The following is an 18,356-nucleotide window of genomic DNA, read 5'->3' as shown; positions in this document are numbered from 1 at the left end:
GGGGCAAATAAGCCACGAGCAAAAGGAGAGCAAAGCAGCTCCCAGGGGAGCTCCAGGTCCCTCTTATGGGCTGCACTTGCTGCAGCATGAACATCTTCATCCACCAGCTCTTATCGCCTGGACACTTGCTGGCTGCTGCTAGGACACTCCAATGCCTCTGTTCTCTGCTCCTGGTCTCAGGGGGTCTCTGGTGTGGGGAAGCACCTGGTCACAGAGGCTCTGGGTAGGGCTGCCTGTCCTTAGCTTCTCTCTAAAGGAAAAGGATATGGGAAAAGAGCAGACAAAAGAGCAGACTGCTTTAGGAAAGGAGATGCCTAGTGTGTGCAACACCATGCACTTGCTTTGGTGGCCACTGCCTTGCTCCCCTTCTAGGAAATGTGTGATGTTCTGCCAAGTCTCAGTCCTCACTGATAAAACATTCATTTCAAACAGTGCCTATTTCCTTCTCTCTAGCTGTCTGAATTTGCTGATGTTTTTCTGATTGTTTTCTTCTTCTCCTGTCTGTGTCTCCTCCCTTTCTGTGATCCCCACCGAGAGGACACAAGGAGATGAAGGAAAGCACATGCCTCCCTCCCAGAGGGAGGGGGTCACCAGGGTCCCCCAGGACACTTGCTGTCCCTGCTTGGGCTCTGTGTGCCCAATGTGGAGCTCCAGGGCTGTGGCGCTGCTGCTGCTCTGTAGGATAGTCCCAGAAGCCCAGAGTTTGCCCATCCTGAAGGTGTGATGGGGAAGGCACTCTGACACCTGCCCAGAGCCACTGCCAGGGTGACTTTGCAAACCACCTGTCCCTCTTACCTCCCTCCACCATGAGCACGAAGAACCGATGTGTCTGAAGGCAGTGGGACTCTGTCAGTCTGACTGCTGTAGCTTCAGTAGATGCTTTCCAGAGAGATGAAATTTCTTTAGAAGAGTGAGAAAATACTTAGAAAGGAAAGATTTAATGTTATTAGGAACTAGGGAAAGTTGTAGTGAGGAGGAATTCCTGCAGGGTTTGTACAGAAAAGCCATCAGGTTGAAAACATTTCTTGTCACGGCACAGCCTCTGGAGTTACAAACACATCAGTGCTTTATCTTAGAAAGGGACTGGGCATAAATCAGTGGAGGACTGGTAAATGCAGCAAAAAACAACTGACGGTCCTGTTTAAGTGGGACACACGGTAAAACAGGCAAAGAGACCAAGGAGAAATGCAAATACACGTCTCAATGAAGGTTGCAAGCTAAAAATGTAAGTGGATGAATTAGGAAGCCTGGCTTTATGTGACATTTTTGCCATTACCTTTTCAGAAAGCCAGTAAAAACAAAAACAAAAACAGCATGATGGGACTGTGTAATTTCCTTATGGCATTATTGAGAGGAGTGTGTCTTTTCTGATGGCATGAAAGGGGCACTCTATGTTAAGGAGGATATACAGTCCAATGACAAGAAATACAAAATCCCCAGTTGTGCCTAAGTAGAAATTAGGTGGTGTTAGGGTTATAGTACACTGCTTTAGCATGGGCTGCAAAAGAAGCACCCATATAAACATGAGGCTCTTGAACTAATAGTGAAAGAAGCAGTGGAAAGAACAAAATGCTTTTGGGCACAGGCATCACTTAAAGACACAGGAGCAGAAACCCAGAGTCACATATCTCACCAGCCACAAAAAGGCCCCAAAAAGGGCTGTCAGGGCAGCACAGCAGAGGGCAATTACAAACAATAAGCCATTCTTCAAAAGAGAAGGTGTGGCCAGACAAGAAATCAGAAGGGTTGAATGTAAAGCTAAGAGCAGAGCTACATGAGGCATGAAGGGCAGACTTCTGTGAGCAGCTTGTGCAAAGCAGAAGCACTATTAATGCAAAGATGTTCATCTCCATCAGTAGGAAGAAGCATGCCAGAGGCTCTGCAGGAGTAAGGCGTGTCTAAGAGCGAGGGCAGAGCATAGCAGAGAAGCAAAATGAACTTCCTGAATCATTGATCAGCAGAGAAGTGCTCGAGGAGGTTCTCACCCCAGCACAGCTCGTGGGTTAAGAGGGTCCTTCCCAGATCACATCATCAATGTGAGCATTTCTGAAACTCATCAATAAAGCGCACAGTAATATTTGTCAGGGGTATGTGTTACAAACCAGAGCTTCGTGCAAGAGCTCTACCAAAAAAGGGCTAAACCACAAACATGGACTGTCATCTGCTACCCATGCCCAGAGCCAGAAGGAAGAGCTGAGGGCAACTTCGGCTTCAAATAGCTGAAGCCACAGAACGATGAGCCTGACTTTCCTGCCAAGCAAATTATTGCAAATTCAAATCAAGGATCTGAGTTGCAGATGCATGGCTAAGTGTGAAATCCAGGGGAGGAGGCAGCACCACTTTTGTAGAGAAAGATAACGCTTTCCAGATCTTATAGGGGAATTAAGCTCTCGAAGGATAAGAGAGAAGGTGCTCTCAGAGGTAAATAACAGGCTGAAAAACAGGAGACAAAGTGCAGACCAGTCTTAATGGAGGAAAGTTACACAGAAAGGGAGAGAAGTGGAGTTCTCCAGCTGTCAGCACCTTTCATCAAGCTCATAAATATCCTGGGCAAGGAGAGGAGATAATAAAGTTTGTAGAAGACAAAATCCTTCTGACTGTCAGCTTTAAAACTAGTTACAAAGTGCTACAGAAGGATCTCCTGTTGCTGAGTTATTGGGCAATAAAGTGGCAGGTGAAATTCCGTGTAAGACAAAATGCCACGCAGGAGCAGAGCTGCTTCTAAGTACCGTGCGTGGCAATGGGCCCTTCTCACAACCTCAGGAAACATCCTGGGCTCACTGTGAGTACTTCTGGCAAAGAATTACTCAGAGCTGGCTGGGGACAAGTAGGGGAGCAGCAGAAGATGCCATTGTGCAATTGTGTGTACCTGAGGTGCTTCCAGAGCTAGAGTGCAGCTCATCACCACTCCTCATAAAAGGACAGAACAGACCTCGGGGAAGTGCAGAAGGGTGCAATCACAATGCTGAGGTTTTTCTGAGGAAACAGAATATAGAGACTTCCACAGGGGAAAATGATGACTAGCAGTGAATACGATACAAAATCAGGGAGAGCAGAGCAGATGATAGCTAAGAGACATTATCTTATGACAAAATAAGTAGTGGCATCAAATGGGAAATGGAAGCTTTCCAACACACAGTAAGGTAAGACATGGTTCATAGTGAACCTGTGGTGCTCAGTGCCCAGAGGATGTAAGTGCCAGAAGTAAAATGGGTTTGAGAGCCTAGATCAAGAGCTATCAAATGCAGAGATGCAAATACCATCTCTGGCTCAGGTAGTCCCTAAACCAGGGTTTCCAGAAGCTGATGGTATTCCTGTGGGACATGGCACCCTCCAGGTGTGTACATACCTCACTCCACTCTAGGTAAGGCTGGATTTTGCTGAGGTTGAATCACAGCCCTTGCAGAAACTCTCCTTTCCCAGACAGTGCCATGCACTGGCATTGTGGGGGATATCAGGGCACCAGCGATGATCCCAAAGATGCCTGCAGCACCTTGGATTTCACACTGCTTTTCTTGGTGTGGCTTGCATAAAGGTACATCCCTGCTTCCCCTGCCTGGGAGATGAACATGCTCTGACTCATTTCACTGAAGAATCAATCCTCAAGCCATGCTGGGAGGATCCCTTTAAGAGAAATCAGACAACTAGCAGCAAGTTACAGCTAGATATCTCCTAAGCCACCCCGGCACTCTCGGATCTCATCCCTGAGCAGATGGATTACTCGCAGTGCAAAGTGGTGGAACCTCAAGCTTTCCCTCTGGAAAATCTCATCCCCCACAGAATGCCATCAGCATCCTCCCTCGCTTCCCCATCTCCTGCTCCTTTTTGTAGCCATTCCCTTTCATGTCATGTCTTTGATCTTTACTAGAAAGGGAGAAAGGGATTAGAGGGGAGAAAAGACCACCATTACAAGTTAACACCCACTGGACAAGATCTGTCTGCAAGGTGTGCTCCTTCAGGTCTTCACCCTATGTGGGTATCCAGTTCATCCACTGGATCTCCCACTGTCTCCTGTCTGCCTCCTGATTCGGGACCTTTGTGAACTTTTCTTTCAGTTTGTGTAACGGGATGCTCACACAAGCAGTTTTCAGAAAGTATTTTGATAATCCTCTTTGAGACTCAAGGCTTCTGACCGACCACAAGGCTGTTGGAGCTGTCTGGCTTCCTATGCACTGTGTAAGCTAGCACACCCTAGGAGCAGCTGGCATAGGCTTATTCAGAGGGCTGCTTATACACATCACTAATGCCAGATCTCACAAACTATCTTCTGGTACTTCAGCCATGACCTGCACACATATATATGTATAATGCTGCTTCTGTCTATTAATATTCCCACATCTGCGAGCTACATTTTCAAAGCAGAATCTCCTTTACTTGTTTAGTTCCCATATATTTAATTTGCAGAAGTCCTGTTCATACAGCTGGTAATTTGTAATTACCAAGAATTTTCTGTGACTGGTTTGAAAAGTTGTTTTGAATTGCTTTCTCTGAAGAGCTGTGTGGGCATTTGTTTCTTTTTGATCTCAAGAACATTCAGGAAAAGGGAAATGTGAAAAATAATGGATGTATGCATTTACTGGGCCACGCAAAGCCTGTGTGAGAGCTCTGGGCAGGCTTGAGAGACATCTGGGAAAGGGAACATGGTGTACGTGTCAATGCTCAGCCACATTAGGGAGAAAGGACTGTCTGAAGCAGTAACCAAGGGTGCACGGTTTCTAGGCAGCCTTCACGCTGAGTGTTTCAGTGTGACCCACTCAGCACTTGCCTGTCAATAATTCACCAGGCAGATGGGGCTGGGGAGGAAGGAACCACAGTCCTTTCTGGCTGGGTGCAGGGCACTGGTGTTAGCAGCAGACCACCACGCATTGGGTTCGGTGGTTTTTGGGAGTCAGAAATGATTTGTGAACGCCTTGAAACATCTGTGCTATGCCTTTCTTGCACTCACTCCTCTCTTGCAGTCTTTTTGTTGTCTGGAGTTTCTTTTGTTTTTGTTCCTTGTGACTCAGTGGTGGTGCCATGGCATGGGTGAATATAAGCCAGCAATGTTTTCTGGTGCTGATCAGTTTTAAATGGCTGTACAGATTTTCCTCAAAGAGCACACATCAGAAAGTATGAAAAGCGAGCATCTTGTAGCAAGATGGATCCTGGGATGCACCACATCCTCAGCCTGCTTTTTCTGAATATTCAAATAGGAGTTTGATGTCTTATCTTTGTTTCATTGTGTCTTAACATAGAGGAATAACCTGATTGTGGAGGTGGCCCAAAAAGTCCCTCCAAAATACAGGGAGAAACACTGTGGCTTCCACTGCAAAGTCCGTTCTTGTTACTGCAGTGGTCAGCACGAGGCCCTGGAGCATTCAGCTGCAGCTTATACTTTCTTTATTCTTTTTTTTTTGACTGCAGGATCTGAAGAGGAGATCCAGGACGTCTGTGAGCACTCAGTGTAACAGGACACTGACTCATTTGCTTACAGGAGAGCTGGAGTGGACAAAGATGTTCAGCAAACCAGCCCGGAGTGGAGCTCATACCTCGGTGTCTACACGATGCAAACCGCAAATAAGTGATGTGATGCTTGTGGTCTCCTCAGCGTCTCCACACTGTGTTGGTCACAAAAACACAGAGCTGTGTTCTCCAGGTCCTCTTCTCCTGTGAAGGCACAGGCAGCCCACCTTCATCCAGTGGCTTCTGTCTGCGTGGGCTAGCTCACTCAGAGACCAGTCCTGGGAGTTCCCATCTGGAGAGCTCATGGAGTGAGTTCAAGCTGCTATTTTGGCATATTCGTGCCACAGAAGGTTTTGAAGAACACTTCAGAAATAAACAAGCCTTCAAGACTAAAAGCTGCAGGAATTACTTTCTGTAGCCTGGTAGCTCCTGACTTCATTTCCCCTTTTAGGTCAAAAGCCAGACTTCTTCATTTAACTTTTCCACTCTTATTTCAGACACAGGAACAAGGTATTCTCCGTCCCAGCACTCACAGGTCCGGCCTGAAAGATGCTTCTTCCACCTTCATTGGAAACCAGCATCTCTCACCACTTTTGACCACTTCACTGTCCCTCAGCTGAAGCCAGCTGAGCCATGTGCTGCATTTTGCTAGCAGTAGTGGAGATGAAGACCAAGGGACAATGACACAAATTCTGGGAAGAGGCTGGGCCAGATTCTCTCCATTGCAAAGAGTCTACTCACTCATCTCCTAATGTCAGTACATCTCTCTTTCACCCTGCAACGCCTCCATTTGCTCTCAAAACAGGTATGGACAGCCCTGTTTAGAGCTTAGATGTTTTGATGTTTGCATATTTCAAAGCTGAGATGGCCCCATCACAGGAGTTGTGGCAAATCCTTGAGCTCACATGGCTCCTGCTTCTCTCCTTATTTCCTTGTTGCTCCAAGTAAAAAAATCCCAGTGAAAGCATGTGTAATAAATGCAGAGCCCCATCTATCACCCAGCCTTATCTTTGTACTTCTGTGAGACACTTGGAACATCATCAGCTCTTGTTTCCTATGTCTCCTAATTTGGTAACATTCAAGTAAAATAAAATCTGGCAGATTCACAACATAAAACCCAAAGTCTTCATACAGCGAGGATTTAGACTGTGGAGTTCACTTTCTTAACTGACCATTCAGGACAAAGAATTAGCCAGAATCCCATGTGGAGTGCACATTTATAGGGCACCAAGACTATCTCAGGATTTCAGAGTTAATGAAATATTGGGAAGGTTAGGCCATTAGATCTGAAGGTAACTTCTGACAGAAACCTGATATAGGGACAGATGTTCCCCATCTCCTCAGTGATAAGCTGTCTGTATCTTCCTGTGAAGCAGCAGCTTCTTCTTCAGTTCAGGAGCACACAGGCTACTTAATGCCAGTTCAGATTAATCCAGCATTTGCCTTCCTTCTCTTCTGGTGAAAACTTTTATGGGGCTAGCTACCCTTACTCTTTGAAAAAAGCATCTTTGTCCCAGCTTCAAGTCGCTAACATAATGTTACTGAAAGCCAACCAGTAAGACTGCTTTAAACAAAACACGATTCCCTTGCTAGTGTTCATTTTCTTGTCTCCTGTGATCTAGCCACTGCAGGACCTTTCAGACTAGAGAAGAGTTAAACTTTTCACATCAAAGAACCCAGCAGAATTACATTCTAACCTTTTCAGCTCCTCTTGTCTGTCTTACAAAGCAAGCAGAAGACACAAGTCCAGTTTTTTTCCAGTTTTCTCCCTTGCAGTAAAGCCAGTCTTGAAGAGAAAAAGAAAGCCAGGAACAGGTCTATATTCTCCCTGTTCAGCTTCTTGTGTATGTGACGCGTGGCTTGTCTCAACCAGCCCCCTCCATCTTTGGCTATCCCAGAGGGCTCAGATGACTTCACAGATGGGGCTGATGAAGTCAGGGTGCTCCCACCGAGTTCATTAGGAGTTAAGAAGGCTGTCAGCCTCCAGGGATGCATTTCACTGCCTCAAAGGAACAGCTATCTGGTTTGCAGTCCAAAAGTACTCCTTTCCCTCCTAATCCTAAAAAAAAAAGGAGGACTGAATCTCAGCAAGCCCCAAGCTTCTTGGAGAAAGTGGTCAGTACTAACAAACCCTTTCCACTCCCTACTGCAGTATTACCGGGCTGTGCAGGGCAACACCCATCTTAAAGTGTTTTCATTTTCTGATTTTTATGCTGCTGCTACTTTTCATTCAGAAAACAGACGTCTCTGATGCTGGACCCTCTCAGAGGGGCTTGCTGAGCTGACGGTATACAGGTCTGTGTAGGTGGGTTCTCAGGTGGGATGAGAGGAACTCTGTAGGAAGATCGTTTTTGAAATCCTTTCTGTAGATGGACTACAATCCTCAGCCACCTAAAAGAGAAGTGATGTCTGAGAACCTGGAAACAGTTCCTCTCTGTTCCTGCGCCTCTCACTTCAGAGTGATACTTCTGAGTGGTCAGTACCCTTAGGCTCAGTCACTGCATGTCCTCAGCATCACTGCAATGAAATAGCAATTGTTTTCTTTTATTGAATCCAAAGACCCAGCTGAAAACTGACAGAAGCCGAAGCGTCTCAACCTCTCTATCCACAACCAAACCATCAGTCCCTCCCCAGGGACCACTTCCTTCCCAGGACCTTCAACCCCACGGGAATGGGTTGCTGTGGGCAGAGCAGATGGAGCTCCTCCCATTCTGCACAGAGCCTCTGCTCCTCCCTTTTTTAAAATTCAGATCCTTCTAAATGTGAATACAAGTTTGTTTTTTGTTTTGTTTTGCTGAGTCTGTCCTGGGCTTGGGAATAAATTATCAACCAAAATGGAAGAATAGGTTTTATATATATGCAAAACTGTGTATTTATGTCTGATAAAAACAAAGATGTGTGAATATGCTGATGTGCTCAGAAATATATTTATTTACTAATATATTTATCCACATACCTGGCCTGCTCGTGTGTTTTTGTTCTGTACAAAGCCATTAGGTGTGTGTTCTAAGAAGTTTCATGGCTGCTGAAGTTCCATGAGGCACACAAGGGACAAGCAGGTGATCTGAGACAACCAGCACAGCTTCACCAAGGGCAGATCGTGCATGACACATCTGGTGGCCTTCTGAGATGTTACGGCATCGGTGGACAGAGGAAGGGCAACTGATGGCATGTATCTGGACTTCTGCAAGGCCTTTGACATGGTCCTCCACCACATCCTTATCTCTAAATTGGAGAGATATGGGTTCAAAGGGTGGACTATTTGGTGGATAAGGAATTGGTTGGAAGGTTGCAGCCAGAGGGCTGTGGTCAATGTCTGTGTCAGATGGAGACGGTGACGCGTGGTGTCCCACATGGGTCCAGCGTAGGACCTGCATTCTAACATCTTTATCAGTGATGTAGATGATATAAAGTGCACTTTCAGCAAGTTTGTGGGTGAACACCAAGCTGAGCGATGCAGCAGACAGAACAGGAGGAAGGGATGCCATCCAGAGGCACCTTCACAAACTCAGAAGGTGGGCCCATGTAACAAGGCCAAGTGCAAGGTGCTGCATTATGGCGGGGGCAATTCCAGATTTGTGTACAGACTGGGAGAAGAACTGAGAGAGAGTAATGCTGTGAAGAAGGACGTGAGGGTTCTGGTAGATGAAAGGTTTAATGTGAGCCAGCAGTGTGCAGCTCAGAAAGCCACCAGCACCTGGGCTGCATCAGCAGAGGGCTGGCAGCAGGCAGGGAGGGGACCGTCCCCCTCTGCTCTGCCCTCGTGAGGCCCCACCTGGAGCACTGCGTCCAGGCCCGGGGCCCCCAGCACAGGAAAGATGTGGGGCTGCTGGAGCGGGTCCAGAGGAGGGCATGAGGGTGCTCAGAGGGCTGGAGCACCTCTGCTGTGGAGACAGGCTGAGGGAGCTGGGGGTGTCCTGCCTGAGGAAGAGAGGGCTCTGGGGACACTCCACTGCAGCCTTCCAGTGCATCAGAGGAGGTTTCAAACAGGATGGAGAACAACTTCACACAGATAGACAGCGATGGGACAAGGGAGCAACGTTTTAAACTAAACGAGGGGAGGTGTACATTAGATGTGGAAGTCTTTCACCCAGAGGCGGTGCGGCGCTGGCACTGCTGCCCAGAGCTGCGGGTGCCCATCCCCAGAGATGCCCCAGGACCGGACGGGCTCCGGGCACCCTGGGCTGGTGCCGATCCATCGCTCTGCAGCTCTGCCCGCGGCACGAGGTGACCTTTGAGGTCCCTCCAACCCAAAGCGGCATCCACAGCCGCTGGGCCCAGTGCCCGCAGCCCCCAACGCCGGCACCGGGCAGCAGCCGAGGAGCGGGCCGCGGCCAGCGGGCTCACCGTGCGTGCCCCGCCCCCCCAGGGCAGCCCGCGCCCGCAGCCTCTGCCGCCCCCTCCGGGCGCGCTCCGGTTCCGCTCTGCGCGTGCGCGGCGGCGGCAGCATGGCGCTGGAGACCGTCCCCAAAGACCTGCGGCACCTGCGGGCCTGCCTACTCTGCTCCCTCGTCAAGGTGCGCTCCGCCGGGCCTGCGGCCTTCTCCCTTCTCCCGGGTCTCTCTGTCCGGGCCTTCCCCCCCCTCCCCGCCCCGCCGGGCTCCGTCTCGCCCCGCTCGGGCCTTCACCCCCCTTCCCGGCCTCCGTTCCCCGCAGCTTTGCGGGTCGCGGTCGTGCGCGGTGAGTCTGTGGTTCTGTGCTTCAGACCCTCGAGCAGTTCGAGTACGACGGCTGCGACAACTGCGATGCCTACCTGCAGATGAAGGGCAACCGCGAGATGGTCTACGACTGCACCAGCTCCTCCTTCGACGGGTGAGGGGCCGGGGTGGCGCGCGGTGGCAGCGCTGGGGACAGTCCCTTCACGTCCCTCTCTCCCGCAGGATCATCGCCATGATGAGCCCCGAGGACAGCTGGGTCTCCAAGTGGCAGCGCATCAGTGAGTGTCCTCCGCTGTGCTGCCCCAAACCCTGCTCTGATAGCGGTAGGGCAAGGGGAATGGCTTTAAACTAAAAGAGGGGAGACTCGGGTCTGATGGGAAGGGAAACTCTTCACCCAGAAGGCAGTGAGGTGCCAGCACTGCTGCCCAGAGCTCTGGTGCCCCATCCCTGCAGGTGCCCCAGACTGTGGGGGGGCGCTGGGCAGCCTGAGCTGGGGGGTACTCAGCTCATGCAGGGTGGGGCTGTGAGGTCCCTTCCAACCCCAAACCACTCTGTGGTTCTGTGACTCCAGGCAGCAGGATTTGTCCCTTGTACTGCTGTGCTCCCGAGGAGGGGGCTGGGGCTGTTTGCCCACCTGGCTGCTGCTGCACAACGGGTCTCAGTGCTTCCTTTCCCTCAGGTAACTTCAAGCCTGGTGTGTATGCAGTGTCCGTCACTGGCCGTCTGCCCCAAGGTAATGCTGCTGCTGTGTGAGGGAGTGCTGCTGTGCAAGTGAACACTGAGGGATTGGTTGTTCTCTATACCCTGCACTGTACCTTGGCCAGTTACATTCTGAGTTACACTGTGTTGACCTGGTGAAGTCACTGTTACAACAGAAAGAGCACTCACCCTGTTGAATGGATTTGCCAGGTGACTGCAAAACGGTGTGGAATGGGAGGCAGGCTTCACAGCTCTGCAGACAGGCTGTCTGTGTCATCCAGCATTCTGCTTGCCAAAAGTTGGCATGAAAATTATGCTGGATAAAACCTGTGATGCCAGACTGCACATCAGAGCAATGAAATGTCATTAAAGCCTGGCTACGGGAAGTGTGCATGCTTCAAGTTGTACAGCTTCAAGGAAACAAAAATGAATTGTGCAGACAGGGGTGCTGTTGGGAAAATAGTCTTGAGGAGGACTGGTGAGCAGGTATCCCTTTCCATTGCAGTACTGCACTGGGGGCTCGCATCAAGCAAAGGTGGTATTTGTTCATTTATAGGTGCAGTGAAGAGTGTGGAGAGTTGGCCCTCCCTTCGTAAAGCAGAAATCACATTTTCCATTTCTCCTGTCTGCAGCCCAAGATCAGACTCCAAACCTGTGTCCTAAGAGGGCTACAGTCCCTGCATCCGGTGTAAAAACTGTACTTTGCTTGGAATGCCAGCTCCTTTGTTCCTAACCTGAGCTGCACCATCTGTGTTAGGGGACAGCTGAAATACCGTGAGGCATGATGCCTTCTGGCACAGCTTTGGATGCATCTGAAGCAAGTAGAGCATAGCAGTGATGCCATGTGCTCTGTGCAGCTGCAGGCAGAGCACAGCCATGAGCACAGAATAGCAGCAGGAGGGGATGCATATGGGAGATACTCAGGTCTTGCTTCATGTGGGGAACATCCTCACATCACAAGCAGAAGCAAAAAGGAGCTGGGGCGCACAGGAGCCAGCAGGCTGCCCTGGAGGGCTTTGCAGGCTGTCGTTTGGCTGTCCACGCTGTGTGGCATTGGTGGGACCTGTCCTGAACTGTGTGATGCTCTTCTGCTATCACTGCTGTGGTGCTACTTAGAAGGTGGGTCTTGCAGACAAGTCACAGAACTGACCAGGAGGCTTAAGAACAACCTTTAGGAGCTTGGTCTGTGTGGTACAGTCATGATATTCAATCATCTGTAGGTAGAAAATAACACAAATAAAGTCTCTGCTCAGTTGTTTGTTTTTTTTTTTCCAAGGCAAAACTTGAGTTGATATTTGGGTGCTCTGTGTAGGCATTTAAACTAGAGGAGGGAACTTAACAGTGAAAGTAACATGCTCTTAGAAAAATCTGAGAAGATTGTCTAGTTCTCTATCTCTGCAGTGATGGCTACATGGTAGAGCAACTGGATTTTGTTAGGGCTCCTCATTCCTAGAGACTTCTGAAATGTGTTTGTGTCCTTGCTGCAGGGATCGTCCGAGAGCTGAAGAGCCGTGGCGTGGCTTACAAGTCGCGGGACACAGCGATCAAAACCTAAGGGTCTCTCGTGCTGCATGGAGGATTCCCTGGTGCTCTGCTGGGCTGCTCAGTGAGGCAGCTGGCGTGTGGGGCACTGCTCTGAAACCTTTTAGTTTTAGCATGAGGGACCTGGACTCTGTGGGAGCTGTGGGCTCAGTTGCTCTCACTCAGTACCTCTGGATTCAGCCATGCCACTGTTGGACCACAAAGACCTTAAAATGGGTTACAGCACTGACAGAGGGGGAGCGTGCATCACCATTAAACCTCTCATAGTCAGTGTGGGTAAGAGGAGCTGGGACACAACTGTAAATATTTAAATAAAACATGTTTCCTGCTCAGAGTGGAGTCCGTGGTGTATATTCAGTCACTAGTTTCACCCACCATGGGGAGCAGAAGGCATGGGGGAGGGGTTTTGCACTCAGCCCCAGAGCTGCCACACTGCTGGTGTGGTTTGGAGCTTACAACCACCACCATTTGTCCATATGCCACAGACAAAAATCACCATCTTGAGGATCCTGCCCTGGCTGAGCATGGGTGTCCATCACTGTGGGAACAAGACTTGCAATGTTCTATGTCTCATGGCTGGATGGAATATGGAGGATGATGTACTGAGTGCTCTGTGTGGAAGGAGTTGTCCAGAGGTCACAGTGCCCTGAGCCTGCAGGGTCCTGTAGTAGGGATGGGGAGCACTTGGAGGGCTTCTGGTCTGCTGTTGGTCAGCGCAGGCAGAGCGAGGTGAACCTGCTGCTGGTGTAACTGGGAGGCAGTGCTGGGCCTTGCAGAGGGAGCGATGTGTTGCTTCCACAAACAGGTGAGAACTCCCAGCCAGCCTTGTGTCTGTGGAGTGATTGATGTCAGTGCATGTTGTGAGCATCAGCTTGGCTAGTGTGTGCTCCTGAGATAGCTGCCCTCCCCTGATGGCTCTTGCTTAGTTTCTTTTGCTCTGTTTCTGCAGCAGCTGCCAATCACAAAGGTGATGTCCAAGTACAGAGTCCTAGATCAGCAGCTCCATGAAATAAGATTTTTTATTCTTCCAGAATAATCCTGCAGAGATGATAAGCCTGATTTTTGTGTTCTGTAGACAGATACAAATACTCGAAAGCTAACAAAAAGCCAGACAAATGGCTGTATTTGATTTAGGAAGAAAGCTGCTGCAGTGAAGGGAATGGACTGCTGGTGGGGCTGAAGTTAGGAGCAGCAAGGCAATGTGCTCTTTGTCCTGCTCCTCTTTGTGCAGCTGGCCCTGAAGAGTCCCATCTTGAGGATGTGGAGCAGCAGGTGCAAGTCCTGGGGCACAAGAAGGTGCTGGACCTGCCCAATGTCCCAATCTCTGAAATTACCTAATGAGTAAATGAGCCTCCAGGATCATTTGGTTGCAGATGGACCTCAGAGAAGCCCAAAAGGACTATGGTTGGGTGTGGCATCAGAACCAGGGTTTACATGCGACATGTCAAGGCCTGGAGATGTTAAGCCCTGAACAGTATTTCTGGACAGGCTGTGCAGGTGAGCTGGGGATCTTACTTAGGGTGAGCTGAGAATCCCACAAGGTGCAGCTTCAGGAAAGCTGCCTCCAGCGCTGCCGGATGAGGTTGTTGGGAGCTGATGAGGTTCAGATCAAAGAAGACCCATGAGCTGAGCAGCTTTCTCCATCACGAGGCAGCAGATCTGGGAAGTGAGATTGTGGCTCTGGCCAGGCTGGAAGGACGCTGTGCTTGGCGGACGATCGACAATCGTCGCAGCCACGCTCGGCTCTGCAGCCTCGCTGCTCAAGTGCCACAGGGTGGCAGCACGGCTTCGTGGAGCAGGGCCGGGGCCTGGGGACGGGGAGCAAAACTGCTGAAGCGGCCCTGAGCAGGAGACCTGGGGCACATCTCCATTTTCCACCTCTCCTCTTAGCTTCTTGGGGGCTGTATTGCAGGCTGCCCTCAGCTTCAGGGTCTCCAGGGGTGTGGAGCACCGCCAAAGCACGTTATCTGCCATGTCCCTGGTGAAGGGCTGACAGAAGGGCTCCGTGCAGGGTTCCAGGCAGCACAGGGTACTCCGGGTATGGGTCTGTGGGCTCAGAGGAGGCTCCAGTAACTCACACACCACCCGCGACTGGGAGCTTCACTTAAAAACTGCCCCCACATTGCAGCACGCCCTGTCACTGTGCCTCCCAAGTAAGATGGTTAGGAGGTGTAATCCCCACAGGCACCTCGTGTCTTGCAGGTGCAGCCCCCTGGATAATGCAGACTGGCAGGAGCTGCGGTGCAGGTGGAGCAGAGGCGGCACAGCTCAGCAGGCCGCCGGGCAGCGGAGGTCTTTCACAAGGAGCCGCACCTCCTCTGCGCTGCGCCCCCGCCCCCCGGCCCCACCACCGCGCCCCTCCCAGCCCGCGCTGCCCGGCTGGCCCATCGCTCCCCGGCTGCTCGAGCTGAGCGCTGAACTCTGCAAAGCGCCCAAAATGAGCGTTCTGGTGACACTGCAGCCCCGGGGGTGCTGCGGCTTCGTAGCAGGAAAAGCAAATGGATGCAAAGCTTTATGTGCTCAGAAAAGTAGGGCAGGGAGCTCTCACGTTGAAGAAATCGGAGGAAAAATGTGCAGCAGCAGCCTGGGCTGTAAGCTTCCCGCGGGCAGGGAGCTGTGGATCTGAGTCACTTCAAGGCAGCTCCTCCCCCTGCAGCAAATGACGCTCCTATCTCAGGCTGCGGGGCTGCATCGCTCGCGTGGGAGCTGCCAGGCGGGCGGCAGGCCGGGGCAGCGGGGCAGGAAGCACGAGCGAGCGCGTTTCTTCGTGCGGGTTTTGAGAACCGATACCCGGCTCTCCCTCTGGGTGAGAAGAGTGACTTTCCAAAACCGCAGAGCACACGGTGTCTCTGTGCGAGGCAGCTGGTGGCTGTGCTGGGAAATGCCCGGCCTCACTGTCCCCAAGGGGCCCCTTGCTCGCTTCTTGTGCAGGGCTTCACGTGTGGCACAGGGACCCCCAGGCCAGCGTGGTGCTCCGTTTTCAGGGCCTTGTGTCTTGGGTGAGCTGGGCCCGGGTGAGCACCTGCAGCAGAGTGCAGATGTGCTGGGGACACCTACAGCCTCTGCAGGGCTGTAGGGACTGTAGGAAGAGCAGAGTGGCAGCCCCCACCTCTGCCCCCTGGTTTTGCTCCTGCAACCTCTCTGGTTGTCACTCTGTGCTTATGGCAAGGCCAGGCAGCGGAGAAGCTGCACAGGGCACTCTTGGGACAGTCAGTCCCACACTGCACCAACCTCCCATCACTTGGTGCCTCTGGACTTTGTTTCCCCAACTCAGGCATCCATGGGATGCTGGGTCTGACCGCATCCGTGTTAACAAATGGGGGGCTGGGACCCTTGATGGTGGCTGCTGAAAAGAACAAAAAAAGCCCTAAGTTGAAGTGGGGTGATAGCACCAGAGAGGATGGCCTGGGATACACCAGTGCAATGCCTGCTGGTGTGAGGATGGCACAGCCAGGGTGTGAGCTGCTAACTGCAGGCTGAGATCAAGGGGTGCAGTCCCATCTCAGTATTACTCAACCAGGCAGCAAGATACCAGGTGCATCTGATGTGGTGGGGACAGAGGGTTCTCACCAGGAGGGACTGCAGGGGAGGGGGGTTAAACTAACAGTAGGACAAGGGCTGGATGCAGTTTCAGATGTGTGGGCGGATGTGAAAGATTTTGTGAAAAGCGTGGCAGAGCTGAAGCACATCTTCCATGTGGGGGAACCACAGGGCCTCGTGAGTGCCACTGATGGAGGCAGAGGGTGAAGTGCAATGCAGGAGCTCTGACCTGCCTTAGGGACCCTGGCATCTGCTCCTCACCAAGTGAGGAAGGAAGGGGGAGACCTCGTGGAGGAGCTGGCAGGAGAAGGGCTGCGAAGGGCTCATGGAGAAGGGGCTGTCACCCTGGTTGTGTCACTGCTTGCATGCATGGTGCTGTCTGCAAAGTGGCCGTTGGCTGCTTCATGTTACCTGAACCTGTTAGTGTGCTGGCAGAGCTGGGGTGGCTGGGGAACAGGAGGAGCTGGCAGAGGGTCCCAAACCTCCCCCAGGCAGGAGACCTCACACCTCCCCACTGTGCTTCCTGAGGGTACACAGCCAAGTGGATCTGCAGAGCTGGAGTCACGGGGGGCTGTGGCAGCCTGACAGTGACTGTCCCATCCCCAGCATTCCTGGGCTCCTTGTCCTGGTCCTGCAGCTCATCGGGGTGTGCAGCCACATGTGCTCTGAGCAGTGGCATTCTGTGCATCTGGTTCCATAGTCCTGGACTGGACCAAGTCCACCAGCCACACCAAGGACCCTCAGTACCTGCCCCAGCATGCCCCTTACCCACCCAACCCCATGCACTCTGCTTCTCAGCCACCTCCACTGCCCTAAATGTCTGCCTGGAACGTGAATACAGTCCAAGCTGGGCTGAGGGCCCTGATGCCTCCATCCCCACATGGCATGCTGCTCGGACCCTCAGGGACACGGCCACCATCCCCATGGTGCTCGGGATGGAGGCAGGGAGGAGGAGACCAGCATTGCCCACACAGCAGTGGGGCCCTAGGGACGCAGCAGGTTACAGGAGGTGACATGGAAAATGACAGAGCGCTCTGTGCCCCATAGACACCGCTTGATGGTCCCACATCCGTCATTGGTGCAGACGGGCTGCGATTTGTCTATATATGGGCAAAGCAAGGCACCGTGCTCACCCCACAGCTGCTGCGCCCGCCCCATCGCGTCACTTTGACTTTTTGAGGTTTCCCTTTGTGCTCTCATTTGCCTTCCTCTCGTGGCCCGTTTCACCCAGCAGTTTCTGGTTGACTCACTCCCAACGGCTGTGCTGTGCACTGGGCTCAGAGACGGGTGCTGCTGTGGCAGTGCAGGCAGGCAGCAGCCCTGGGCGCAGCCACAGTGTGTGCCCGGTGCCATGTGGGGCTGCTCGAAGGATGAGGGCTTGCACCCTCCCCCCAGTGTCCTGTCCCTCGCCTCAAACCATGGGCAGCGAGCAGAGCGCAGGCAGCACTGGGCCTGCTGGGCAGAGCTGGGGATCCCAGCCCATCCCAGCCCCTCTCAGTGTGTCCCAGTCTGTCCCAGCCCTCTCCTCCGGGCACAGAGATGCTGCAGTTCCCCCTCATGCCTTCACACCAGTCCTGGCCAGCAGGAGGGCAGCAGCCACTGTTCTGCCCACACAGCACATCCTGAGGAGCCGGTTTTGGTCTCCATGATGTAGTGCAGCCAGGTCTGGGAGCACCACCAGCTCAGGGCCCGCGGGTGACTCCATCCATTGGGAACATTTGAGGCTGCTCTGACAGGGATGCTGGTTGGTTGTGTTGGGAATGCAGTCATTAGGCTTCAGAGTGAACAGCGGCTCAAGAAAGGCTCCATCTGGGGCTGGCAGGCACTGCTGGGTGGAGTAGGAGATGCTCCCAGCGGTCTGTGCCACTGAGACTGAGGAGCCAGCAGCACACAGGCCCCTTTCCCACTCCCCAGGACAGCAGTAGGGGGTCAGGCAGCCTGTGGTTGAGAGCACCCTTTCCTCTTCCTCCTCTTTCTCTGACACAGCTCCATGAAGCACAGCACAGGCCTGAAGGCAGCCAGCCCAGCCACCACTTCCCCTGCATGCAGCAAGTGCCCTGACCACAGCAGAGGAGGGGAAGTTACTGCAAGGAGCGATAAGAAATATCAGCTCTTTCGCAGCGCCCAGGCTGCACGGCTCGACAAGGGCTCTTCCCCCTGCCCAAGGGCCTGGGTCAGCCATGCTGCTGCCCCCCTGAGCCCCAACACCCTCTGCCCTGTGCTCATTGATACTGGGAAAGTTACTGGAAAGGCAACAGCAGTGTGGAGCGGGGCTGGGGCTCCATGCACCATCAGTGCTCAGAAAGGAACAGAAAGAGCAACGCAGAGGGATACCGTGGGCAGCCGAGCTGCAGCTGGGTGCCCTGAGATGATGGCAGAGATGGGAGCGATGCCAAGTGTGGCTTTGCTGCAGGGCTCAGTGTTGGTCGGGGGCTGCCCCAGCACCATGGGGGCTCCACTGGTTCCCCTGCACAC

At 52.3% G+C, this 18,356-nt stretch overlaps 2 protein-coding genes across 2 annotated transcripts in view; both read left to right on the top strand.

Annotated features, from left to right (window-relative positions):
* Positions 1-6,303, top strand: part of RNF43 (ring finger protein 43) — a 52,330-nt gene extending 46,027 nt beyond the window's left edge. The window contains exon 9 of the mRNA XM_065731681.1: positions 5,404-6,303. Within this exon, the coding sequence (XP_065587753.1) occupies positions 5,404-5,447 (44 nt within the window). The 3' untranslated portion in view covers positions 5,448-6,303. The remainder of the gene's footprint in view (positions 1-5,403) is intronic.
* Positions 6,304-9,867: 3,564 nt separating this feature from the next.
* SUPT4H1 (SPT4 homolog, DSIF elongation factor subunit) lies at positions 9,868-12,673 on the top strand. Its single transcript, XM_065732170.1, has 5 exons — positions 9,868-9,959; positions 10,148-10,254; positions 10,323-10,378; positions 10,780-10,833; positions 12,287-12,673. The coding sequence occupies exons 1-5, from the start codon at positions 9,891-9,893 to the stop codon at positions 12,352-12,354; spliced, it is 354 nt and encodes a 117-aa protein (XP_065588242.1). The 5' UTR covers positions 9,868-9,890; the 3' UTR covers positions 12,355-12,673.
* Positions 12,674-18,356: the final 5,683 nt, after the last annotated feature.

Source organism: Cyrtonyx montezumae, unplaced genomic scaffold, assembly GCF_038088225.1.
Source record: "Cyrtonyx montezumae isolate F1298 unplaced genomic scaffold, pur_monq_1.0 scaffold_15, whole genome shotgun sequence".
NCBI lineage: Eukaryota > Metazoa > Chordata > Aves > Galliformes > Odontophoridae > Cyrtonyx > Cyrtonyx montezumae.
This window is presented reverse-complemented; position numbering and strand designations above follow the sequence as displayed.

Coding starts and splice junctions, on each gene's coding strand:
- SUPT4H1 (XM_065732170.1), top strand. CDS start 9,891: ATGGCGCTGGAGACCGTCCCCAAAGACCTGCGGCACCTGCGGGCCTGC. Junction 10,255..10,322: donor ACCAGCTCCTCCTTCGACGG/GTGAGGGGCCGG, acceptor TCTCTCCCGCAG/GATCATCGCCATGATGAGCC. Junction 10,379..10,779: donor CTCCAAGTGGCAGCGCATCA/GTGAGTGTCCTC, acceptor CCTTTCCCTCAG/GTAACTTCAAGCCTGGTGTG.